Here is a 27,108-nt window from a genome sequence, read left to right as displayed (position 1 = left end):
GCGGACACAACGTTCTGTTCTCGCGAGACTTGTGAGCGACCATCTTGCACCCACCCCTGACAGTGTCTCTTGCTCGGGTCACTAGGACGCGGAGACAGCCGTGGACCTTCGCTGATTATGCTGTCCCGGGTGGTGCTTTCTGCGGCCGCTGCAGCGGGTGAGAAGTCTAGACCCTGATCCGGGCTATTAGAGTGATTGCAAAGGAGTGCGTCTAGGGTTCTGTGGAAGGGGTGGGAGGAAATGGGGTGTAGAAAGACGCAGCAAGATTTGGGCCTGAGCGAGAAATGAATTGCGTCCCTCGTAAAGGGAGCGTGGGGGTCCCGGGGGACAGGAAAGAGTGATGTATGGCCTTAGTGGGCGGGCCCCGTGGAGACCGGATGGAGGGGCGGACCAGATTTCACCTTGACCTTGCTGACCTGCGCCCTGTTTCTGTGTAGCTCCCCGTCTGAAGAACGCAGCCTTCCTTGGTCCAGGGTAAGTAGGAGGGGTGTAATACTGCCCTTCGTCCTTGTTTTATCACCTCAAGTCATTTCTCTGTAACCCGCTTTAAGCTTTAGGCCCGAAGTTACCCTCTTTAGGTAATTTTGAAAGGCTTAAGGCCTCATTCAAACGCTTGGGTTCTTCTAACTGCCTGGAACATTGTTGTGTCATCTGATGGCAAAGATTAATAGGATAAGCGATGTGCTCTAAACTGGAAACTGGTTTTGGTGTCTTCTAAGTCCCGCCCCTTTCCCTTCTGACCTTCAGCTAGACGTAGCCGGCACAGTCCACAGCCGAAATCGGAGTTGCTAGATTGCATACCCCAGAACGAGTTCTGTTGAATGAAAGAATGTTGTTTTCAGTCTCTCCCAGATTCCAGCTTTTACTGCCAGATCATAAGAGTCAGAGAAATCATTGATTCAGTAAATATTTTTCCACCTACATAACCAAGGATAGAAAAATGATTAGGGCTAACTTCGTTTCCTGGAGCACAGTCTCCTAGAGAAGGCAACTGGAAACCAGTGGTTTAGAGCAAAGACTCTAAAGTTAGAACATGATACGCCTGGTTCCTCCACTTGTACGCTGTGTGACTTCAGTTTCCTCGTCTGCAAAATGGAGAGAATAGTGCATTATGGGTTATGAGAACTAAGACTTCATTCCTGTGAAACGCTAAAAACAGTGCTTGATACATAGTATGTGATCGGTGTTAGCATCTGTCAGGTTTTGTAAAACATATCAATTTTCTTTGGAATTTCTCTTTTTGCTTCGAGACTTAGTCCTAAATCTTGCCAAGTTTGATAACTCTTTGTGCTGTGTAAAAATGGCTTTAATCCATCGGTAATTTTTGTGTGTGCAATAAAGTGAGGCTATCATTGCTTCCAGCTCATCAGAGAGGAAAAAAAAAGATTCCCTATGGACAAGTAAATAATTGTAATAGAAGTCATAAGTAAAATAACTGTATATAAGTTATAAAGAACATCCTTGATTTATCCTTTGACATTCCATATTTAATATATCAACAAGGCTCTTTCTCCAAATTATATCTGGTCTTATTTTTTCCACTACCACTGCTACTGAAGTATGAACCACTGTCAGCTTTCACCTGGCCTATTTCAGTAGTCTCTAAATTTTTTATGTTTTACTTATTTTTTAGAGAGAGAGTGACAGCACAAGCAGGGGAGGGACAGAGAGAGGGAGACACAGAATCCAAAGACAGGCTCCAAGCTCTAGGCTCTGAGCTAGCTGTCAGCAGAGAGCCCAACACGGGGCTCGAACTCCCGAACCAGGAGATCATGACCTGAACTGAAGTCGGATGCTTAACCAACTGAGCCACCCAGGCGTCCCTATTTCAGTAGTCTCTTAACTAGTCTTGTTTCATCTCTGTTCTTGTCCTGTTACAGTCTATTCTTATAGTAGCCTTAGGAATTACAGGACCCCCAACCCCAACAAAACCCTCCAGAGCTCCCCATCCCACTGAAATAAAATTCAAAGTTACAGTAACGCAGAAGGTCCAACATGAATTGATCTCATCCCACCTCTTGATTTATCTCTTTTAGCACACTCTCCAGCCATGCTGGCCTTCTTACTGTTCCCATGAAAATTGCCAAGCTTATTGTTGCCTCAGGATCTTTGTAGTTGTTCTTCTCTCTTTTCCCGGGGTCATTGACTCAAGTGTCATCTGACCTCCTACCAAAAAAGCCCTTTTCACTCCATTGCTCCCTAGCTTCTTACCTTACCCCATTTTTGTGTATGGACCTATACACTGCTACTTTCCCCAACCCCGCTAGAACGTGAAGTCTGGGACCTTGTCCGCGCATTACTGTACTGCCAGAGCCTGACATAAGGGAAAATGAATGTAAGATTGGGGAGGCCTTCATAAAAGATACACTTGAGATGTTGTGAAGGCCGCTTGGGCTTGGCAGCCATTGAGCGAAAGACCTACTAGGCAGAAGGAGCAGCAGGAGGCATTTTTGGTTTTTTTGTTTCTTTCCGAGAACTCTTAAGTAGTTGCATATGGCTAAATGGTAGGAGAGTGAAGGAAGAAGAGGATACAAAATCTGACAGGGGCTGAACCGTGTATGCTGGATTAAGGAGTTTATTTTCTGTAGGCAGGAGAGCCTGCTGAAGAGTTTTGAAGTCAAATTTGCAATTTAAAAACATTGGCAGTAGTGTGGAGGAGCTAGTTTTAAGACATTTTGGCAATGGCTGAAGACATTTTTGGTTGTCCCCACTGGGTGGGAGGGGGATGCTAACTGGCATCTAGTGTATAAAGGTCTCCGGGGTACTGCTAACCACTGTACAGTGCATAGAACAGCCTTCCACTGTAACAAAAAAAAAAATTGTCAGTAGTCCAGAAAGTCAGTAGTGGTGAGGTTGAGAAACCCTCACTTAAATGAAAGAGTCTTGAGCAGGATTCTCAGATTTCAGAAGTTGGTGGGCTAGCTAATACATTGGGAGGCAGAAATATTCAAAAGACAAGCCACAAACCAAAATCAATGAAGTAATACAAACCCTTCCATTGCAAAGGGATAGATAGAGGCAGAGCAGGGAGGTGGGGGACAGAAACATACTGGGAATTTGAAGGAGACTGAGCTGACAGCATATATAAAAAGATTAGAGGATTTTATTTCATCAGAATTTTAATGAGATACCAGTATACTATAACTTGTAAAAATGCAACGTTGAGCTACTGAAATATGAGAATAGTTTACGAACCCATGGTAATAGTACAGTGATTCAAGCCCAGTAATGGCATTAGCAGGTTCTCCGTGTATATTTGTAGCATGGATGAATGGGTCAAGCTGTATTTAAGAGTATTACGCTCAGTTCTGTATACCTCCTTTTAGTAAATAAACTCCTTGCAGTGGACAGTTAGGATTTTGAGAGAACTGAAGATGTTTAACCCAGTGCACTAGCATTTTGTGCATTACATAAAAAAATAACATTAGAACTAATGGACAGAGGTCTCAAGTATGTACACTGCAATTCAGTTTAAAGGTAAGCATAATTAGATCTACCCAACACTGAAAAGGCTTGTTCCACACCATGATTAGTTAGCATACCATCACAGAGCACATTCAGAAGGGCCAGAGTCCTTGCCATCAAAGTACTCGGCACAGCGGACCTGTAATAGCTAATCGCCTACATAGAACTTTACTGTATGCTTAGCACCATTCTAAGACTTTACGTAAAATCCTCACAGCAACCTTAAAAAAGTATGTTCTTTATTCCCACTTTACTTAGAGAAATCTGTGATTACAGAAGCTTAATCTTCTTGCTCAAAGTCAAGTGACATGCCTAGGATTTAAACCCAGATAATCTGGCTGTAGAGTCTTTGTTCTTAGATATTTCAGTTCCAATAATAGACAACCTGCTAGACGGATGACTTTTAAGACTTACAGAAGGGTTTCAACTTGGGGTAGAAAGTTACATGCAACTTTCAGTTGAGGCACCCAGGTAGCTCAGTCCATTAATCATCTAACTTTGGCCCAGGTCATGGTCTCGTGGTTGGTCACTTGGAGGCCTGCGTCGGACTCACTGCTCTCAGCGCAGAGCCTGCTTCAGCTCTTCCGTCCCCCTCTTCTTCTGCCCCTACCCTTCTTGTACGCTCTCTTTCTCAAAATTAAATAAACGTTTTAAAACAACAAAACAAAAGAAATCAATATAGTCATTTGCCTTTGTCACACAACTAATTGTTGGACCCTCACTTTCCTGTTCCTGGTCTGTTCTCTTTCCATGATGACAGTGGGCAATTGCCTCAGTCCTCCTCCCTGTTCATTGTTTCTACTAATTGTGCATACAACATGTTCTCTTTAAAGAATAGGCTTTAAATTTGTATAATTGCTACCTGAAGGGTGTTGCAGGCAACAAGGATCTTCCACACAGGGCAGCCAAGCCTTGCCCCTGTTCCACCTCTTCCTGAACATGGAGGAAAAGTTCGTTTTGGGCTGATCCCCGAGGAGTTCTTCCAGTTCCTTTATCCCAAAACTGGCGTAACAGGTAAGCATTTGCCCCATGTTTGATAGTATGTTTAGAAAGTATGGTTTATGTTTACCTAGGATTTTAGTGGCCTCTTAACCTTTTCCATATATACTGCAAAAATGAAGTCAGAAGTAAATTGTGGAAGTGATTCAGTGTAACACTTGTGATTTGGTTGCTCAAACTTGTCTTTGGAGTAATGTGTTTGAGATTTTAACTTGATTTTTATATCCTTGTCTCCGTTTGTTTATACACCACATTTATTTGGTATTATTATTATTTTTTTTTATGTTTATTTTGGAGAGAGAGACAGCGTGAGTGGGGAGGGGCAGAAAGAGAGGGAAACACAGAATCCAAAGCAAGCTCCAGGCTCAAGAGCTGTCAGCGCAGAGCCTGATACGGGGCTGGAACTCAGGAACCGTGAGTTCATAACCTGAGCTGGAGTCAGATGCTTAACAACTGACCCACCCAGGTGCGTCAATAGACCACGGTTATTAAATGCCTGCCTTATGCCAGGCACTCTTCTAGGCATACGGGGCAAACTAAGGTGCCTGCCATCCTGGACCATGTGTTCTGTCACAGGACAGATGATAAAGTAACGAGTAGCTGTATAATATATTGTCAGTTAATGGAAAGAACTATGGATTGACATAGAGCTAGATAAGACCATAGAGATTACTAGTTGTATATGTAAGAATTAAAACAAATTGGGCCATATTAGGTTTTTCCTTCTTAAAAAGGCATTAACTATTCTGAAATCTTACGTTTTTATAATGCAGTATGCTTTCACTTACGTTATTTAATCCTTACAACTGTTCTGTAAGAGCTTTTTATTTTACAGAAGAACTAGCAAATCAAGAATTTACTGAGATCTATTCTGTCTTTAGTGACTGGGTTGAACTTAAACTCAGGGTTTCCAATTCAGTATTCTTTTACTGCATACACTGCCTTTCTTGCTACCATTACTGATGTGACTGTGGAGCATTGGAAACCAAGGTTTTTTGTTTGTTTGTTCATTTGTTTGTTTGTTTTTTTAAACCCTTCAGGGAGTGGCCTAAAACTGCATTTCTATAACTGAACTTGTAAGAAACAGGGTTCTCAGATCTCCGTAGGTGATAAAAATGTTACGTATGAGACACTTTTTTGCAAATTGACTTTCAAAATTTTTGATTTGTATTTGGGGCACCTGGGTGGCTCAGTTGGTTGAGTGTTCAAATTTGGCTTAGGTCATGATTTCATGGTTCATGTGTTCAAACCCCACATTGGGCTCACCTCTGTGGGGTGAGTGCAGAGCCTCAGTGCAGAGCCTGCTTAAGATCCTCTGTCTCCCTCTCTCTGCCCCTCCCCTGCTTGCACTCTTAAAAATGAAACATAAAATAAAATTTTTGATTCACAATCAGATTTAAAGTTTGTATACTGGAGTGGCGTTTGGTTCAGTCGGTTAAGTGTCCAACTCTTGATTTCTGCTGAGGTTATGATCTCACTGTTCCTGGGAGCTCCTTGCTTACAGTGTGGAGCCTGCTTGGGATTCTCTCTCCCTCTTTCTCTGTCCCACCCCCACGTGGGACCGCATGTATGCTCTCTCTCTCTCTCTCTCAAAATAAATAAGCTTAAAAAAAAATAATGTTTATATATTGGAGGCAAATATTTCTTTAAAAAGGAACCGTTGAAACTTTTTTTGGGAAACTGGATAAAATACATTTGAGACTGTAAGCCTTTTGTTTTCATAATACATCCTAACATTCTTTGATCATAGTGTTGCTCAGAAAAACTGTAAAATGCTGCCCTAAAGCTTGCTCTGTCCTTGTCTTGCATCTTTTGAGGCATAGCAGAAGATCCTAAAGAAATACACATCATGGTTTTGTGTCCTTTCAGAACTCCTGGCCTGGATAAAGAAAAAGATAGCTACATTTGTAGCCTTGTAATTAGGTGCTATAAGAATTGAGAATTCTGCTATTTATTTAATTCACCCTTTTACATACATACTACTTTTATGTTGGGTTCTTTTTGCTTATTTCCAGTGTCAGGTTCCTGTTTAATAAAAATGAATAACATATTTTGCTGCACAAATTACTTCTGGAAGTAACCTGACATTTAGGTTTGTGAAGCAGTTGTGCTAGGCACTTTACGTACATTATTTCTCAGTTTCATCCACCGTATGAAGAAGGTACCATTCCCATTGTATAGGTGAGGAACCTAACTCAGAGATTATTTATACTGCTCAGTTTCTTATATGTTACAGAGTCAGATTTCCTGGAGTTCAGATCCTTGTTCTTTCAACTCTACCATATTGCTTCTCACTGCAGGGTCATCTTTAAGTCTAGTTATCTTAAGTCATTACATAACGCTTTCAACTAATAATATGCAGAGCTTTTTGCCTTCCCTTTCAGATACAGTATATTCATCATAGAATAACTTTTCCTTCTTTTAGGACCCTATGTGCTTGGAACTGGGCTTATCTTATATTTTCTGTCCAAAGAAATATATGTGATCACTGCAGAGACCTTTACTGCCATATCAGCAATAGGGTTGCTTATCTATATAGTTAAAAAATATGGTGCCTCTATTGGAGAATTTGCTGATAAACTCAATGAGGTAAGAACCATAAACCTTATTTCTCAATTTTGATTGTACTGAAAGCATCAATGCCGGGGCGCCTGGGTGGCTCAGTTGGTTAAACATCCGACTTTGGCTCAGGTCATGGTCTCACAGTTCATGAGTTTGAGCCCCATATTAGGCTCTGTGCTGACAGCTCAGAGCATGGACCCTGCTTCGGATTCTGTTTCTCTCTCTCTGAAAAATAAATGAACATTAAAAAAAAGTTGAGAGCACCAATGCCATCAAGTGATGTTTCTGATGCTAATGTTAATTAACAAGAAGTGAATTTAATTATAATGATTAAAATTGTGTTAATGTTAGTTACTAATTTTTTTTTTAATCTACCAAACTTTCTCCACTTTTTCCATAGTTTTGTTCATTCAACAGGATGTTGAATATAGCTATTATGGGCAATTATTTTTAAGGATTTGTGCATTTCTCCCCTGTATCTGTATGTTTCTTTGTGGGTGTTTTTACAAACAAGGACTATAACTTTGAGAAAGCATGAAATGAAGCTATTCTTGTTATTCTTTCTGCTTTCACTGATCATTGTTGTAAAATTACAATTGCAGCAAAAAATTGCCCAACTAGAAGAGGTGAAACAGGCTTCCATCAAACAGATCCAGGATGCAATCGATATGGAGAAGTCACAGCAAGCGCTGGTTCAAAAGCGCCATTACCTCTTTGATGTCCAGAGGGTAGGTTTCAGAACCTTTTAAGGAAAATGAAGATATTCATTTGTGTGCATTTAAAACAAAATGTAGAATCTCTAATGAGGAATGGTTGAATATGTTGAGCATATTTTATTAAGAAAAGAGATTTGGGTGGGACTTGGCAATTACAGCTATTTAGATATTTAGTATCTGTCAAATGGATAAATAACTCGAATTACTCTAAAATTAAAAGTTATAAAAGAGCATATTTTGGATCCACACAGAAGGAAAGTAGTTATTCAACTATAGCTGATTAAAAAATGGTATTCGCTCTCTAAGGCCATAGGTGAAATACATGCTCTGTTTCATAAATGCTTGCTATAAGGAAATCTGATACTTTACATTCCAGTTTACAAAGGAAATTCAGCGAGTGGTAGAGCTTTCTACCATGAACAGGGCATCATTAGATGCTAAACTACTTAGTTTCTGAAACATTTTTAAGGACACATTCGAGTATTTTTGTCTTAACAAATCATATTGTTACCTACTCTAGGCCCAGTGCTCTATGCCTGAAATTTACAGTGACATGGCCTCATGTTGATATTTTATGTTACAGAAGCAGGTATGAAATGTAAAATGAGATACAGGGATCTGAAATATTAAGGCTTCAGGCCAGTATTTCTTATGGTGGTTTTAGCACCACATGTGTCCGTCATCTCTGGTGTGGGTTTTTGGACCCAGTCCAAGATTGTGCAAGAAGAATCTATGTTTTTAAAAACTGATTCCTAAAGATTCTCAAGCACATAAATGGTTGAAAACCTCAGAAAACTTTAAAACCTCTTTCTATACATATTTAGGTTTCAACCGGAGAGTGCTCCCTACCTCACACATGATATGTACATAGAAACAGAGTATGACTTGAAGGTGTAGCATTTTCATAAGACTCAAATAGGTAGTCACTAAACTTCTATTTATGAAATAACTTACGGGGCGCCTGGGTGGCTCAGTCGGTTAAGCATCCGACTTCAGCTCAGGTCATGATCTCACAGTTCGTGAGTTCGGGCCCCACGTCGGGCTCTGTGCTGACAGCTAGCTCAGAGCCTGAATCCTGCTTCAGATTCTGTGTCTCCCTCTCTCTCTGACACTCCCCTGCTCATGCCGTCTCTTTCTCTCTCTCTCTCTCAGATATAAATTTAAAAACAAAAAAAGAAATAACTTACTACCTACTGATCTCTTCCTGTGGGGACTCTGGTCAAGACAGGTATTTGCAAATAAAAGAAAGCCTGCCTTCATGGAATCTGCCTTCTAGCCAGGGGTTGAGAGAGGATAGAAAAACAGGAATTGAGCAGATGGGGATGTCAACCAGTCACGAGTGTGATATAGAACAATTAACTAGTAAAGAAATAGAGTTAAACTAATTAGAGGAAACGAGATTTACAAGGAAGGAGTTATTTTTATCAGGCAGTCTAGAAAGACCTTTCACGTGATACTTGAACAGAGACCTGAAGAAGTGGTGGTACAAGCTTTGTGGACTTGTAGGGAAATCGTGTTGCAGCAGAAGGAGGACAAATCACAAGGGCCTACGCCTGGAAGCTTGTTTGGCGCAGTCCAGGAAAAGCAAGGAGACCAGTGTAGCTGAAGAGGAATGAGTGAGGAGGAGAAAATAAAGCAAAATAGAGAGTGGTCATGGGCTGGCTCAGGTGAAGTCTTGTAGGCTTCTCTGTGGACTTTGTCCTCTGAATGAGAAAGTCATTGAAGCTGTTAAGCAGAGGATTAATACAATCTCACTTCCGTTTTGAAGGGTTACTCTGATTGCTTTGTTGGCAAATAGCCTTCAGTCTTGTAGCACTGGTTTAAAATGCCAAGTGCAGTTGTTAGGTATGGACCATTGGATGTAGGAGTCTGGAATTTATGGGGAGGATTCCAGGCTGGAGATTGGGGAAGTCATGAGCGGACAGATGGTACTTAAAATTATAAGACCAGAACACAACAGGGGAAAAAGGAGTTTCAAACTGTAGTCGTAGTTATGGTGAGGAAATAAAGAGCCTAAGAATTTGCCGTGCATTTAGCAACATGGAGGTTTTTGGTAACCTTGGTAAGGGCTATTTTAGTACAGGGACTGGAGTAGGTTGAAGAAAAAGTGGAAAGAGAGAAATTGGAAGTTGGTAAGGACAACTGCCAAAAATGTCAGAGTTTTACTCTGATAGTGAGCAAAGAACTTAGTAGCTAGAAGGGGCAGATGTAGGAGAGGAACAAGAAACTAAAATGGAAGAAGTGGAGAGTCTATTGTAAATTTCCAAACAGCACATGGACTTTGGAGCCAAGGCACAAATTGTTCCTTGGCTCCTAATTAATTGTTAATTTAAATGGTAATTTAAAGCTTACCTAAATCTATACCCAGAAAACCTAAGAGATGGGGCACCTGGGTGGCTCAGTTGGTTAAGCATCCGACTTCAGCCCAGGTCATGATCTCACAGTTCGTGGGTTCGAGCCCCATGTCGGGCTCTGTGCTGACAGCTAGCTCAGAGCCTGGAGCCTGTTTCAGATTCTGTGTCTCCCTTTCTCTCTGACCCTCCCCTGTTCATGCTGTCTCTCTCTCAGAAATAAATAAAAACATTAAAAAAAAACAAACCTAAGAGAATCAACATAACTCTTGTAATAATGAAATTCGGGGCTCCTGGGTGGCACAGTCAGTTAAGCATCCTACTCTCGAGCTTAACTCAGGTCATGATCTCACCATTTGTGAGTTCGAGTCCCACATCAGGCTCTGTGCTGGTGGTGTGGAGCCTACTTGGGATTCTGTCTCTCTCTCCTTCTCTCTGCCCCTCCTCTGTGTAAGAGTATGCCTCTCATTCTTTCTCTCAAGATAAATAAATATTAAAAAATTTTAATGACCAAATTCAGTTAGGTGTCTGGGTGCAACATTACTGTCTAAGAAATGAAATCAGCACCCTTCCATATACAAGTAGCAATCAGTCAGAAAATAGAGTGGAAGGAAATAAACCATCTAGGAAGAGAATGCCTCCAGTAGACCTTGCTGGAAAAGTGCAGACTTTTTACTTGAAAAAATATAAAATGCTTGTGTGGCTTAAGGTTCTAAGAATGTTGTTCTTAGATTGGAAGACTCCGTATTATAAAGACATACATTCTCCCTATTTTAATCTCTAAGTTTAACACATTCTTGGAAGGAAAGTACTAATAGCCTGGGAGTAGGGAATGTTGGGACTTGGACAAATTGATATTAATAGAAGTAGAATACCGAGGAATATTTTGGAAGAAAGAAGTAATGAGGAACTGTTGTGCCAAAAAGAAAACCCATTATTAAGATAATAACATACTGTAGGTAGCACACGTGGTGCATGAAAAGAAGGTCAGGTTGGAGCCACAGAAGAGAAGGTCTAGAGATGGAACTAAACACCAAGGCAACTGAGACATGGCAGCTTTGTCATAGAGGGGAGAGCATTGGGCACCTGTGTAGACATGAGGTTGGCTTCCTGCCTTTTGCTTTCTACTAAAATAAGTTTCAAATGAATTAAAGGTCTTTCTAAGGAATGAAACCATGAAAGTAGAAAAAGAATATGAAAAAATACAATTCCTTTGGAGTTGACAAGGCCTTTCTAATAAAGATAACAAAATCAGAATCATACGTATGGTGACAAATGTTAACTACACTTACTCTGGTGATCGTTTTCCCAATGTATACAAAATACTGAATCTATGTTATATACTTGAAATTATCCTTCAACTTCCAAAAAATAAATTATACCTCAATTTAAAAAAAAAATCCATGGATAAAGAAGACGTATGTATATACAATGGAATACTATTTGGCCTTTAAAAAAAAAAGGAATGAAATCTTGACATTTGCAACAGCGTGGATGGAATTCAGAGTAGTATGCTAAGCAAAATGAGTCAGAGAAAGACAAACTGTATGATTTCACTTGTAGGATTTAAGAAACGAAACAAACGAGCAAAGGGGGAAAAGAGCAAGAGAGAGACAAACCAAGAAACAGACATTTAACACAAACCGGTGGTTACTGGAGAGGAGGAAGTGGGGGGATGGGAGGAATTGGTGACGGGGTAAGGAGGGCACTTGTGATGAGCCCTGGCTAATGTGTGGAAATGTTGAATCGCTCACTGTATTGTACACCTGAAACTAACAGAACACTATATTTACTGGAATTCAGATAAAATCTTGACAGGGAATAGAGAAACTTTAAAAATCCAGAAATTATAAGAGGAAAAGTTGTCCAGTTGATCTCATAAAAATTTTATGTGTACAAATTAGCGTAAACAAAGTTACATGACAAACTAGGAAGACTGTGTGTGTTCCATGTGACACAAAAGGGTAGTTACCTTAGGGGAGGCCAGTATCCCAGTAGAGAACTAGGCATAGGACATGGACCACTCATAAATAAGTAAACGTAAATGGTTTGTAAATATGTAAGTTTTCTCCTTAGGTAATGACAATTAAAATTCATTTTTCTTCTGCTTATGAGAATAGCACAAAGTAAAAGGTTTTATACATCATTGATCAGGGTTTGTGTTGCTGGTAAGAGAATGAAGTAGTACAAGGTTATGTGGAATTTGACAGTATTAATCAGTTTAAGAGCATGGGTTTTAGATTCCGACCCCTTGTATTCAGATCTTGGCTTCACAGTTTATTAGCTCTATAACCTTGGACAAGTTCCTTAGCTTCTGCCTCAGTTTACTATAAAATGGATATAGTAATAGTAAGACTTCATTGAATTGACACAGAGTGTTTAGAACAAAATAGGTACTCAACAGATGTTATTACAGCAAATATTTATACATAAGTGCAGACAGATGCAGTAGATGCAGCACTATTTGTAATTAGAAAAAAAATGGGAAGCAATCTAATCTATTAATAGAACTTAGTTAAGTAAACTATGCATTATGGAACACCAGTATGGTAGAATTCAGTGTAACTTAAAATTGACGTGGGTCTACACATCATAATTAGTAAAAGGATGTGTGCGTGTGTGCGTGCGTGCACGTGTCTTTACCTGTATTTTGTTTATTGAATATTCCTCAAGGGAATACAAGATACACAGGAAGATGGTGGCCCACAAGGGGACTGGAGGAAACTTACTGTATATACTTTGAAACATTTTTACGTAAATATGCTATTAGAATTTTTTATCACATGCATCTCATTTACATTAAATAAAATAATTTTTTTTTTCAAATTTTTTAAATTTATTTCTAGGAGAGAGAGAGACAGCGTGAGCAGGGGAGGGTCAGAGAGAGAGGGAGACACAGACTCTGAAATAGGCTCCAGGCTCTGAGCTGGCAATAAGCACAGAGCCCGACGCGGGGCTCGAACCCACGAACCGTGAGATCATGACCTAAGCGAAAGTCGGACGCCTAACTGACTAAGCCACCCAGGTGCCCCAAATAAAATAATTTTGTATAAAATACAAGGAAGTGGTAAGCTCTTATAACTGGCAGAATTCGCAGAATAGGGGTGATCCTTCAACTAGGAAACAGTTCTCATCAGTTCTTAATTTTGCCTCAGAATAACATTGCCTTGGCCCTGGAACTTACGTACCGGGAGCGGCTGCATAGAGTGTACAAGGACGTAAAGAGCCGCCTGGACTATCACATCTCTGTGCAGAACATGATGCGCCGCAAGGAACAAGAGCACATGATAAACTGGGTGGAGAAACATGTGGTGCAGAGCATCTCTGCACAGCAGGTACGTGCTGTCCTGAAACTTCCGGAGCTGGAGCGATTTCTGAGAGCCTCTGCTGATGCTCTGTTCGGCTAGAGATTGCTGCCAGAGAGTCCTTAGGCTCGAGACAGCGGGGTCGCCCTGGTTCGTTTTTCTAGATAGTGGTAACTTGTAAGATGCTGCCCAACTACCTGGGTGGCTTTCCTCTTCTCTCAGAATTTGGTTACCAGAGAGTCTCTTAGTGTCAGAGACAATGGGAGGTAGCTGGGAACACTGACTGCAGCAGACTTGTATTCAAGTCCCGTCATTTGGGAAACGTTAACCAACATATTTCATTTCTCTGTACAACCGACTGTATAAAACTGTGTGAGCCCCTTCCATTTCCTAATTCCATAATCTCTACTCCATTCCCTCTTCCCTGCTGCTTAAATCATTGGTCTTGAATGGGAAAGAAATGTTTTTTATCATTTACCTAAATTTGATTTCCTTTTTAAAGTTTATATATATATATTTTTTGACTTGGTTTTTTCTTTCCCAAATACATAGTATATTTAGGCATTTCCAGTCATTTTCTGTATAACATTCAAGGACTAGAAAAACAGGGTCTGTCAACATTTAATGATTTTCTTTCCCAATAAGTTCTCTCTTGCGTAAAAGTAACATGTTTATTTAAGAAACGGGAAAAACAAAAATACAGAAAAGAGACAAAATTATTCTCCTTTTAAACATTTCTGTGTTATTAATGTTTGGTAGTTGTTAAGCACCTGTTAGCTGTATATGCTAACATTGGTGGCACATGGTTAAAGGAATGTCTGGCTTCAAATTTTATGTAGGTTTCACCCATAAAAGCTGTGAGCCAGGGGATTTTAACTAGTTTCCAGGATTTGCTTAAAATAAATTGCATTTCTCCTATGTTACATAAAGAATTCCTAGTAGTCTTGTCATATCAAGTCAGTAATCTATCTTTTTTTTTTTTAATGTTTTATTTATTTCTGAGAGAGAGAAAGACCGCGTGAGCAGAGGAGGGTCAGAGAGAGAGGGAGACACAGAATCTGAAGCAGGCTCCAGGCTCTGAGCTGTCAGCATAGAGCCCGACGCGGGCCTCGAACCCACGAACCATGAGATCATGATCTGAGCCGAAGTTGGATGCTTAACTGACTGAGCCACCCAGGCGCCCTGTTCCATCTTGAGATTCTGTAGGAACCTCAAGATCTTGTAGGACGCATCCTTTAGAATTACAGTGTTATTGCCTTCTGTGTATTTAGAGGCCTAAGCAGATTTCTCTTTCTTTATCACAGGAGAAGGAGACCATTGCCAAGTGCATCGCAGACCTAAAACTCCTTGCAAAGAAGGCTCAAGCACAGCCAGTTTTGTAAATGCATCTGTCTCCATGGAGACAGACACAGTTGACCAAGGAAACTAGTCAATGTGGCAAAGTCTTTCTCTGCTGCTGTCTACTGAAGTTACAGTTAACCTTTCCTAAAAATGAAAAGTTTGAGTTTTACATAGAGAATTAAAACAATCTATTGGCCAGTGAGATGTTTTTCATCCTTGCTCTGTTTTGAGTTGTTCCATGATCACTTTTGAATAAGCAGTTTGCTTTTAATAAAATTTGTTGCCTGGCTAAAGATTACCAAGTTATTGTTAAAATTTGTGATTAATTCTACCATCTTGCATTAAAATTACAGTTGAAAACTAGGTTTTACAAGTTGTGTAATATTCTGAAATTTAACATTTGTCAAATGGGTAAAAATCAAACATGTCATCAAACTGAGAATTTAGTGTAAGCTATTCCTGGCCAACTGACAGGTTACTGGAAATTTAAAGCTTTTTTAGTATTCTTAAAATAACTAAAGGAAATATTGTGTATCAAGCCACGTTATTGACTTTGTTAGTTTAGTAATACGTCTGTAGAAAATATTACGGACCCAGTGTGTCATAAAATTAAAAAATCCAGCAAATAAGTAAATAAATTCTTCCCTTCTACAGGTTTGTCTGCATTTAATTCTCCCATTCTTGTGTAAGGATGTCCTTGTACACAAAGGACAACTTACATAATAGGAAATATTTGACAATATGTACCATATGGATAACTGCTATTTTCATGGACTTCCTAGGATTTTAAGTAATATAACAATAGATACCAGATCAATATTTATCGGTGGATAATATATTCACCTGCTATATAAATTAGATTGATACCTTTATTGTTACTTAAAGAGATTTTGAACTAGGATATGTGTTTGTAAGGAGTTTGACAGCTGTTGTGGGAGCTGGTTACGCTGATCTCTGTAAGGCTTTTTTACCTTTGATTCTGACACAGGAGCCTGAAGTCCACAGAGCAGGCAGTAAAGAAGGGAAGGTGAATGTCAAGTGAGAGACCCAGGAACACATAGAAGTCGCAAGCACAGTCCGAACCCCTTGTCTGTTTTTATAACCTCTGAGTTTGATGGTATGATTCCTCGAAAAGCCCGGGTCCTTTTTCACACAAAACTTGTCCAAAGGTTAGAAAAGCTGAAGGGAGGTCCAGGGAACGGTGGGGAAGGCCCAGCTACAGCTGCTGAGCCACAGATCAACAACATGTATGAGCTACTGAATAGTTGCTGCTTTACCTGTGCCCTCGGAAATTGCTCAAGAATCAAATGGCTCAAAGGAAAACATTCAGGGAAGAGAATTCTGGAGTAGTTCAGCCTAACCCACTTGACACATTATGAGCCACCGCAATAACTGTGCTATTAATAAATGTTAACCTGAATAAATAATACGTGAAGCAAAAATTCTAATCCCAAGAAGTTAATGAACCTCCAATAAAATATAGAGACAGCAGAAAGGTGACAGGTCAGAAAAGAAAAGCTGAGCTGGCATTTGAAAGCGGAAGTTAGCCAGAAGAGTGTCTGAGGGATTCGAGTCCAGAAAGAAGGAGCAGGATTCATGATCATAGAGAAGCTAATGGAGCAGAGTAGCATTTTTTTTTAAAATAATTTTATTTATTTCTAAGAGAGAGACAGCGTGAGCAGGGGAGGGTCAGAGAGAGAGGGANAAATCCTTGTTTGGTAGCATTGACTATTAGTTCAACAGAAGTTTTGTTTTAATAGTATGTAAGTGTTGAGTTTCTCCTTCAACTTGAGCCATCTTAGTTTGTCAATTCTTTTTTTTTTTTAATGTTTTATTTATTTCTAGGAGAAAGAGAGAGAGAGACAGTGTGAGCAGGGGAGGGTCAGAGAGAGAGAGGGAGTCACAGACTGAAAAAGGCTCCAGGCTCTGAGCTGGCAGTCAGCACAGAGCCCGACGCGGGGCCCGAACCCACGAACCGCGAGATCATGACCTAAGCGAAAGTCGGACGCTTAACTGACTAAGCCACCCAGGCGCCCCCAGAGTAGCATTTTTAAAACTGAGGAACTTGAGTGAAATATGAATAGGAGTTCTATCAGAGTCCTTAATGCTGTGCTTAGAAGTTGGATTTTGTTCGGAGGGGAACCAGTGAAAGGTTTTAAGCAGAGGAGTGACAACTAGATACTTTGTTTCAAAAAACTCAACTATCAACAATAGAAGACATTTTGGAGAAGCAAAGCTAGTTTGTCTGCTGGAACATTCTAAGGAAAAGACATTGAAGACTTTAAGAAAGGCCTTGGCAGTGTGGACAGAAAGGAATTAAACACAAAACGCAACATTAGCAGAAATTTGTGGAGAATATGGAAGAAGGGAAAAATAAAATGTGAGTCACCGTTTGCTTGCTTGAAAGAAGAGAAACCGAGGTATTCTTACTGTGATTTGGAATACAGGACAAACTGATTCAGGGAAGACTAAGGCTCAGTATAGAGCCACGGAAGAACACCGGTGTTTGAGAGATGGTAGATAGGATTCTGCCAAATAAAGGATAGCCAGTTCTTGGAGGAAAACCAGGAGGCAGTAGTATAAAATCAGGACAGTGCAGAGTTCTGTGTCTGAAGAAAAGGAGATTAAGAGGACTCCATGCCCATCAGAGTTAATCACTTGAAAGTCTGTGGTGGCCCTTCCTAGAGTAGTTTTGGTTGAAGGGTAGGGACAGAAGATAGATTGCAGTGGTGGTAAAGGATTGAAAGGCGGTGAGGAAACAGACCTACGTAGAATAATTTCCAGAACGCTACTCACCCTCACTTGTTTTGTCTGCATGGACATTGAATGGACATGTTAAAGGCATCTCAGACTGAAGTCAAAAATAGATCTCTCAGTCTCTACCCACTGCCTGCCCTTCCCTAAGTCTTCGTCTCAGATAATGGCACTACCGTTCAGCTAAGTCGCTTAGCTCCAGACTAGGTGTCAGCCTTGGTCCCTCTCACTTTGCCTACCCAACCCGTCAGCAACTCTTGTTACTCTACTCAAAACTTCTCACAGATCTGCCCCTCCTACCACTGTCTAACCCAAGCTGCCTCTTCAGCTATGACACTTTGGGCTACTACAATTCTCTGTTGCCACACTTGCACCTCTTTTAACAAGCCTCTGGAGCTAAAGTGAGCTTTCTCAAACGTAAGTCTAATCGTATCACTCCCCTGTATAAAACCGTAATGCCCTATTACACTTTGAATAGAATCTAGTCCTCACCGTTATTTACAAGATACTGTATGATCTGGTCCGCAGCAACCTCTGACCTCACCTACCACTCCTTGTTCATTCTGCTTTGGCCACCCTTTTTTTTTTTTTTTTAAAATGTTTATTTATTTTTGAGAGAGAGACAGTGCAAGTGGGGAAGGGACATAGAGGGCGACACAGAATCTGAAGCAGGCTCCAGGCTCCGAGCAGTCAGCACAGAGTACTTTGGCCACCCTTTGCTGTTCCTCAAATGTCTAAACCTTTCCAGTTTGCAGCATTTGTACAGACTTCAGAGCTTCCCTGACAAGTTACCACGAATGGTAAATATGCCAGGAGATACTACTCGCCTTAATATGTGGAGCAGCCTGGCCGTTAGAGACCTCGGGCCAATGATTTCAGGCTGAGAACAGCATCTGGGTTTCCCGTAAGGCCACCTGGTCTGCGCAGAGTCTGAAAGCATGCCCCACAGTCCCCAGAAGCAGAGAACCGGATGAGTGACGTCCTGCGCTCAGCAACATCACCGACACGTTGCCAAGAGAGTGTCTGCCAATCTAGACATTAGCCATGGCCGGTTATAGAGCACGTGCTGCTTCTGTTGGGCAAGAGGCCACGGATGGAGGAATAAGATTACAGTGTCAGTGAGAAAAGGGAACTATTGTTAGATTCCTTACTTTTGTTATAAATGTTACAATGACCATAAAGGATTTATTATCAACGATAATCTGAAGACCATTCCAATCAAGTCAAATCACCCTATTTCAGTAGTTATTCTTAGCAACACTCATGGTGAGATAAACAGAAATGTTTCCTGATGTGATTAAATGTAAAGTAGACAATATCACCTGCGATGTAATCTAGCTAAAAGTATTTAATTTCAATCTATCAAGGCTTAAGATGTAAATTCCAGTTCCAGACAATGAAAGAGATAGAGGAACAGATAAATGACACTAAAGGAAATAACTAAATTAAGGATTGTTTTTGTATATATTAGGTCTTGTGTTTTCCCTTAAAAATTTTTGATGTTTTCTGTTAAGGTCCTATACCTCTTTTATAACACTTATTCTAAAACCTTTCTATCCTTTATTAGTATTCTAAAATGTACCTTTTTACATTTTTAACATCGGAGTGAAATGTAAAGCATAATCTTAACAGTACGAAAGCACCACAAGATAACAAGAAATCATCAGGTCAAGAACCAAGAGACCATGGAAATTCGGAGAGGTGAGCTTAGCACTCGGGACCACTTCTGCCCTGGGAGCATTTGCCAATCTGGAGAGATGGCTAAGACTAAGCTATGCTCCTGGCGGTTCACAGGCTAGCAGAATGAAAGACAGAGCCCAGGACCCACTGAGGATGAAGACCCAAGTAGGTATCACTACTGCCCACCACCGCCACACATGGTGCACAAAGCTGCGCTCGGAGTACAGGTGAAGACAGAAAGCACCAGCCCTTCCACTTGACAGCACTCTGCTGTGAGCGGACCACTCAGTGAACTCAGCCCTGAACTTGGATTAAGGTGATTCCAGATTGCTGGTGCCCCCAGCAAAAAAAAAAAAGAAAAGAAAAGAAAAAGAAAAAGAAACCTCATTTGGAAGAAAAAAACATGATCCTAGTCTTCTATTTCTTCTACAAATGATTTTTCAAACCCAATTTTACAGGAAGAGATAATCAGATGATTAGGAGATAAGATACTATAGGCAAGGATAAATAAGCCATAAGCTAATTATGCTTATTGTATTGAAGGAAATAAAAGTCAAGTTTGAAAATGTTGACAGGGGTGCGTGGCTGGCTCAGTCAGTAGAGCAACCAACTTGATCTCAGGGTTGTGATTCAAGTCCCACATTGGGTGTGGAGCCTACTTAAAAAAATGGACAGAAAACGAGAAACTCTTTTAAAAGAAACAAATTTTGAAAACTATAAATTCTAGAACTGAATAAATATATAGAAATTAGCTCAATTGGCCATTTTCAATAGCAGATTAGAAAGGAGCAATTATGAACTGGAAATAAAAGAGAATATCCAGAGTGAAGAAGAGAGATAAAAAGATGAAAAATACAAAAAGGAGAGTAAGAAGATACTAAGGTCTAAATACGTAGCTGGAGTCCTAAAAGAAAATGAGAGAAGATGAGGCAGAAGGAATATTTAAAGAGCTTATGGCAGAAGATTGTGAAAGGAAATGATCAATGTGTGTGGGGAAAATACCTAACTAGAATTCTATAGCAGCAAAAATACCTTTTAAGAAGGAAAGAGAAATAAAGATTTTGAGAGATCTAAAAATGAGTTAGCAACCAGTAGTACTTCATTAAGACTAAGAGCTAGCTATTCTTAAGACAAGGAAAATGATCCCATAGATAATGCCAGAAACACAAGGGAAAAGGAAGAAAAACGTAACCTGTTAAATATGTGAGTAAACCTAAATGAATATTCTAAGTATAAATATAAATTCTTGGGAGATTAAAATATTTTTATGTAGAAATGGACAAATTCAGGGGTGCCTTGATGGCTCTGTCATTTGAGCATTTGAGCATCCCACTCAAGGCTCAGGTCATGACCTCACAGTGGTGAGATTGAGCCCTGGGTCAGGCTCCTCAGCGGATGTGAAGCCTGCTTGAGAATTTCCTTCTTCCCTTGATTCTGCCCCTCTACTCACTTGTGTGCATGCTCTCTCTCTCTCTCTCTCAAAAAAAAAAAAAAACAAAAACAAAAAAAAATAGAAAGCGAAACAAATTCATAATTACATCAGTAACTAAAGAATTAGGAAGCAGTTAGGATATAGAGTTTGAATAAACACAAACTGGACTTAATCGAGGTACAGAACATTGCTCCCAATAACGGCAGGATATACAATTTTTCTCAAGTACATATGAAATAGTATACAAGACCTGACCACATAATATGCATAATGAGTGTCTCAACAGACTTTAAAGGATTGAAATCATGCACAATATTTTTGCTGATCACAGAAAAATTACGCTTCAGAGTTGTTAACAAAAAGATAGGGAGATCCATATATATTTTGAAATTAAGAAATACATTTCTAAATCCAGGCATCAAAGGGGAACTCCGAAGGGAAATTAAAAAGTATTGTAAAATGAATGATAGAAGACCTAGAACCACAAAGAGTGCAAAATCTGGCCCAAAACTTGCTGAAGTTGGGTTTGTGGTTAGATAATCCTCAAAGAAATTTCGTTTGTTTTTCTCTTTGCCCTCCGCTTAGCCAGAGCTAAGATTGGAATAAGCCAGTGTGATAGGCAGGATTCTACACTGCCCTATAGTGTCGTGCCCCGGTGTTACCCTCAGTAAAGTCCCCTCCCCTGAGCACAAATGGAATCTGTGACTTGCATCTAATCAATACAATCTGGCAAAGGTGGTGGGGTGCCACTCCCTTGATTGGGTTACTGGATGTGGCCAAAGGTGATAAGTCACTCCCACTGCTACATTACACTGTGTAAGACCATCGTAGCCTGCTGGCCTTAAAGAGGCAGGAGAGTTGTGTGTTGAACTGCCTATGAACAGGGCCACCAGCAGGGAGCTGCAGGCAGCTTCTAGGACCTGAGGGCAGACTCCAACAGCCAGCTGGTAAGAAGCTGGGGCCCTCGCTCATACAGCCAAAAGGAAATGAATTCATCCAACAAATAGAGTTTGGAAGTGGATCTTCCCCCCAGCCAAGCCTCTGATGAAACTAAGACCCCAGCCAATACTTGAAGTGCACCCTGGTGACGGCCTGAAGCAGAGAACCCTGTTAAACCAAACCTAAGCCTACAACCCACAGATACCGTGAGATAATAAGTGTGCACTCTCTTAAGCCTCTAAATGCGTGATCATTTGTTATGCTGCTGTCCAAAGCTGGTACACCAAGGATCCCTACCATTTCCATCTGTGGCATGAGTCTTTTCCTGATTTACCCACTGTGGGTCCCTACAGAGGGTCCGAAGCAAATCCCCACCTTTGTGCGGGCTTTAGACTTGTTTCCCAATCTCTTGCATATGGCCTTTTGCCCCTGGGTCTGGCTCAGCAAAGATTACCAGCTATTGCCCAAGCGAACGAACACTAGCTCCAGCTCTCACCCAACGTGCTTCCTTTCCACCTTTGAGGATTTCCAACATCTAGTTAAGCCACACATTTTTAAATGATGGTGTTTAAAATGTTTTATCCAGCATTTATCGGTGTTCTTTAACAAGATCTCTTTCAAGGTCCAGTCTGCTCTATGTCCCGGGATTTCTTTTCAACTGTGCAACCCACTGAAGTCTTATACCCCACCACTGCCAACCTTAAGCTACATTCACAGAAGAGATGATGATCTCTTAGTTTCCTAATCTGATCCACATTTTCCAGCCCTCATGTTACTGGACCTCCCTCTCAACAGCATCTGGCACTGTTGGCCGCAGTTTTCCTGTCTTCCTTCCTTCCTTTCTTCCCTGGCTTCTAACAGCACATGTGAGATAAGAACTGTGCCCAAATCTCCATAGCGTCAACGTGGAAAAGCTTATTTTTGTTCATAAGGAATCTACCGCAGGCCCAAGTGACCCTCCTGAGAAACTGTCCTCCATGTGATGACACAATGATCCAGTGTTAGAGCTTTCAACCTTCCCTTCTCACTGCCAAACCTCCATGATCACCCTGCAGGAGAAGGGGTCAGGGGAGGGAGGTCTTACTTCAGCAAGTAAATGCTTCAACTAAAAGGGAAAACATAACTTTCATTCATAGTCTCCTGGCCGGAACTAGTCACATGGCACCACCACAGGTGCGGCTCTGGGCCAGGAAGAGAGGAGAACCGGCTGTGGTGAGAACTAGCACAGTCCACGCCACAAATCTGGATCTCTTTCATGAGCCCCAGCCCTGTGCATCCACCTACCTGCTAAAGTCAATGTGTCCAAGAGGGATGCATTATTTACCCATTCCCACACCCCTTTCTTCTATATTTGCGCTATTAATCAGTGATATAAAGAAGAAACCTGGGAGTAACCCTGAGCTCCTCTCCCATACCTTCCTCTCACAACTAATAAATAACTAGACCCATCACCTCTCTCTGCCCTATCTCTTCCTCCCTGTGCTCGTTTCCTCTGGCCAGAGCTCTGCAGTGGCAAAGGACTTGCCCCCACTGCCTGGCCCCCCAATCAGCCCCTCCTATGCTCTGTTGCCTACATCTAAATGTGACCATGTCACTCCTCTTCAGCAGTCCCTCCATTTCCTCTAAGCTAAGGTGTGTGTAGGGTCCTCCATCACCTGGTCTTGCCCTTCCTCTCCAGCCTTTCCTCTTCCGTTCTCCATCCCCACCTGACCCTCATTCCCCACTGCAGCAGCCGTGTAAAACACTCGCATTTCCTGGACTGTAATGGACATGACAAAGCGCGTGTTTGCTCATGCAGTCCCTCTACCTGGAATACGCTTCCTTCGTCTGCCTGCCTAGAAACCGTGATTCATCTTTCAAGACGCAACTCCTACATCATCTCCTCTACGATGCTTCCGGTGACACTCACTTTTCTTCCTTATTTTGTAAGCTGAGCCTTTTCTGTGTTGGGTCCCCCTCCAACCTGTGCAGATGTCAGCATAGCATCTACAATGCTTCTTTATGCTGTTGACTCCAGAACTTGGCAGTGCATTTGGGTCATAGTAGGCACTCGGTCAATGTTTGATTAATTAATTAAATTGTCACTCTACGTCTCAGGGCACCTGGGTGTCTCAACATCCACTCATCCGCTTCGGCTCTGAGCTGACAGGATGGAGCCTGCTTCAGATCCTCTCCTCTCTCTCTGCCCCTCCCCGCCACACTCTCAAAAATAAACAATCAAATAAATAAAATCGTTGCTTTAAGTCTTGAGCTACTGGTGTTTCCCCTTCTGGCTCTTCTTCCTCAGTCAGCCTTTTGGTAACAACTTTGGTCACGGTCTGACTTTGCCCTTCCTTGTTGTTGCTACCACCTTCCTGGATGTCTCTCAAATTCACTTACGCTTCTTCATTTCTCTATCACTATCACCCTCGCCCGAGTTAGTGTTATTCATCCCTCGATGAGGTCACTGCAGTAATCTCCCAGCCTGTCCTTTCATACCCATTGTCTTCCAGTTTGCTCCTCTCCCCCAGATTCAGCGATTGAGAACGCAAGTCTGATCGCGTCACCCTCGCTTCTATTATATCCTATTATATCCCTCTAGTGTAGATCAACCCACTTCTCTTACAATAAAAACAAAAGCTCTGAGGGAACTGGCCCCTTCCTGCCTCTTCAGCTTCCCCCCACCACGTTCCAGGTCCCCCTCCCCGCCGCCCCGCCCTCCCTAGTCACAGGCTTCCTTGCTTTCAGCTGTTGTCATACCAGCCTTTTTTCCTCTTTTTTGAACTTCCTACCCTCCTTTCTGGCACAGGGCTTTTGAATTTTAACATTCTGTTCCCTCAAATTGTTTGTCTCATCTTGACTCAGTGTAACCCCAACTCACACTTAGAATTTTGGCTTGCTTTGCCTCCAGGAAGCCCTCCCTGGTTCCTTGTATCATACGCATATACAGTGGGGATCCTCGGCCTTCACAGCACATGGAATTATTACAGTTTATCATTTCCTTGGGTGGTATAGGCCTCCTTTACTAGGCTGAAAGTTCAAGAAGCATGAAAAGGCTGTTTTGGGCTCACCATTATGTCCTCAGGATGTAAGTACATGGCGCACAGTAAATGCTCAACAAATGATTTTGGAATGAATGACAAAATGAATTCTCTCAGGGGCGCCTGGGTGGCTTAGTCGGTTAAGTGTCTGACTTTCGCTTAGGTCATGATCTCGCGGTTCGTGGTTTCTAGCCCCGCGTCGGGCTCTGTGCTGACTGCCAGCTCAGAGCCTGGAGCCTGTTTCAGAGTCTGTAACTCCCTCTCTCTCTGACCCTCCCCTGCTCACGCTGTCTCTCTCTCTCTCTCTCTCCTAGAAATAAATAAAAATATTAAAAAAAAAAATGAATTCTCTCAGCCCCTGAGATTCAAAACCTTGACAGCCTGCTCATTTTGTTCCCTGTGTGCAGGCTCCAACTTTTACAACGTCCAGGCTCCTTACATCTGGAAGGTGGGCTCCTCCCCATTCCCGGTGCTCATGTCCCTATTAAATACCTAAACTATTGCCATATTCCCCTAGCTGACTTCCTTGCCTCTTTCTCTACCCATAATTTATCTATATGAGGTGGCACAATCTTCCTTAAAGGCCATGTTTATCATATTATGTCCCAAGTCAAAAACCTTCAGTGGTTCCTTATTAATATTTACAATATGTGTTTTGCTTGGATTCAAAGACCCCCACAGTCTGGCTGGGATCTGGGTAACTATTTTTACTTCCCCCTCCTTCCAAATGCCCACTCTGGAACCTTGCTCATATCCCGGAAATACATCCCCTGAATTCCAGCAACCAGTCCTGGGCCTGGGCCACTCCTTACACGTGGTTCCTTTCTGCTCCATCACATCGCGTCGAGGCTCCAGAGCCCCAGCTCCAGGCCTATCTGCGCAAAGCCTGGCCTGATTTCAGCAGCCCCACCCACCCCGTCAGCTCTTCCTTTGTCTCCAGGCCCACGAGTTGCTCTGCCCTCTGCCTGGAACCTTCTTTCCCAGGCCCTCTGGCTGGCCAGCTCTTTCCCATTCTCTCGTCCTCAGGGCCTGCTCCTTGGACAGACCATCTCGGTCATCCATTTCATCTAGGATGTTCTCCCATCATTTACTCCCTAGCATGGTCCATGGCCCTCAACACCATCGGTAATCAGCCATCTCTCTTCCCAAGTAGACAGTAGGTCCCACGCGGAGATGTTCTGCCCTGTTCTCTGAAATACCCATCACACCCAGTTCACTATTGTTTTTTAGTGATTGTATGTATTACTATTTTACATATTTTTCCAAATTATTAAACGTTTGTTGTTTTCAAATACTATACCAAAAAAAAAAAATAGTATGCATTTCTTGATTAACGATCCAGAGATAGAAATTCCAAGTTAAAGGTGTTCTGGGAGCACCTGGGTGGCTCAGTCAGTTGGGCATCTGACTTTGGCTCAGGTCATGATCTCACAGTGCGTGGGTGCCAGTCCCGCACTGGGCTCTGTGCTTAGAGCTCAGAGCCTGGACCCTGCTTCTGATTCTGTGTGTGTGTGTGTGTGTGTGTGTGTGTGTCTGTCCCTCCCCCACTTGCATTCTGTCTGTCTCTCTCAAAAATAAACATTAAAAAAATTTTTTAAAGGTGTTTTTTCTCTATTTCAATAGTTTGAGTTACTAAGAGGATAATCCACTGAGTTCTCTCTTCCTTTGATAGTTTTAGCCTTATAAGCATGAGAATTCTTGCTTTATTTTTCATAAACTCCCTAAATTGAGGACACTCTTTTGTAAAAGAAATACGTAAAAATAATTTCAGGGATTATTTTCTTTTTTCATACTTTTTGAACCCTTTAAATATCATATTTCACTCTGAAGGTGCTGTTTTCTTCTAATGTCAAACAAAACACAACAGGGAAATCAGGCCCGCTGTGGTGTTCTTAGAAATTACCGTGCTCCAAATTTCTTAAATATCTGTGAATTCATAATAGTAAATTTTTCACAAATTACATTTTAGATAATATTTCTAAGTCCCTATGTTTATTTTTCTAAATTCATCCTGCCTCTACATTTTACTACCCCTTTTAAGAGGCAGAGTCCTTTATTAACATTATGTTATGAATAAATGTTTATAAAGAAATGTTTCATGGGGCACCTGGGTGGCTCAGTCAGTTAAGCATCTGACTCTTGGTTTCGCTCAGGTCATGGTCTCACGTTTTGTGAGAAATAAATGATTCGTCTTCCCTTTGAAGGGATCGCCATACCTGTTAACACACTTCATGAAGTGAAGCTGCCCAGCTAGCCCCTCGCTCTTGACAGTGCTCTCTGTGTCTGTCTACTTATCAACCTCATCGTCCCGGTTAGAACTAATGAGACTTTAAGATGCTTGGTGTCACTGATAATCTCATCCTGCTGTGACCTTCACCTTATCTAGCACGGTGGTTAAATACTAATAAACACTTAATTAGAAATAAACTTGTCTAACCCCCTACATTCTAGGGTTCATGGGTCAAAAGATACACAAGAAGCTGTTTATGGGATTAAAAAATATATGTTATTATAACAAATAATTTAAAAAATATATAAAGAGTG

General features: G+C 41.4%; 1 protein-coding gene across 1 annotated transcript; it reads left to right on the top strand.

Annotated features, from left to right (window-relative positions):
- Positions 1-18: 18 nt before the first annotated feature.
- On the top strand, positions 19-15,390 carry ATP5PB (ATP synthase peripheral stalk-membrane subunit b). The gene is made up of 7 exons (XM_039221638.1): positions 19-157; positions 438-474; positions 4,334-4,479; positions 6,890-7,053; positions 7,629-7,754; positions 13,249-13,428; positions 14,703-15,390. Exons 1-7 carry the CDS (start codon positions 118-120, stop codon positions 14,778-14,780), a joined length of 771 nt encoding a protein of 256 aa, XP_039077569.1. The 5' UTR covers positions 19-117; the 3' UTR covers positions 14,781-15,390.
- Positions 15,391-27,108: the final 11,718 nt, after the last annotated feature.

Source organism: Hyaena hyaena, unplaced genomic scaffold, assembly GCF_003009895.1.
Source record: "Hyaena hyaena isolate Hyena2069 unplaced genomic scaffold, ASM300989v1 scaffold_993, whole genome shotgun sequence".
NCBI classification, from domain to species: domain Eukaryota; kingdom Metazoa; phylum Chordata; class Mammalia; order Carnivora; family Hyaenidae; genus Hyaena; species Hyaena hyaena.
The sequence above is the reverse complement of the archived record's forward strand: the minus strand, read 5'-3'. Positions and strand labels throughout refer to the sequence as shown.

Excerpts from the sequence above, each read along its gene's own strand:
- ATP5PB (XM_039221638.1), top strand. The coding sequence starts at position 118 with ATGCTGTCCCGGGTGGTGCTTTCTGCGGCCGCTGCAGCGG. Across the intron at positions 475-4,333 it reads GCAGCCTTCCTTGGTCCAGG|GGTGTTGCAGGCAACAAGGA; the intron begins GTAAGTAGGAGG and ends TGCTACCTGAAG. Across the intron at positions 13,429-14,702 it reads AGAGCATCTCTGCACAGCAG|GAGAAGGAGACCATTGCCAA; the intron begins GTACGTGCTGTC and ends TCTTTATCACAG.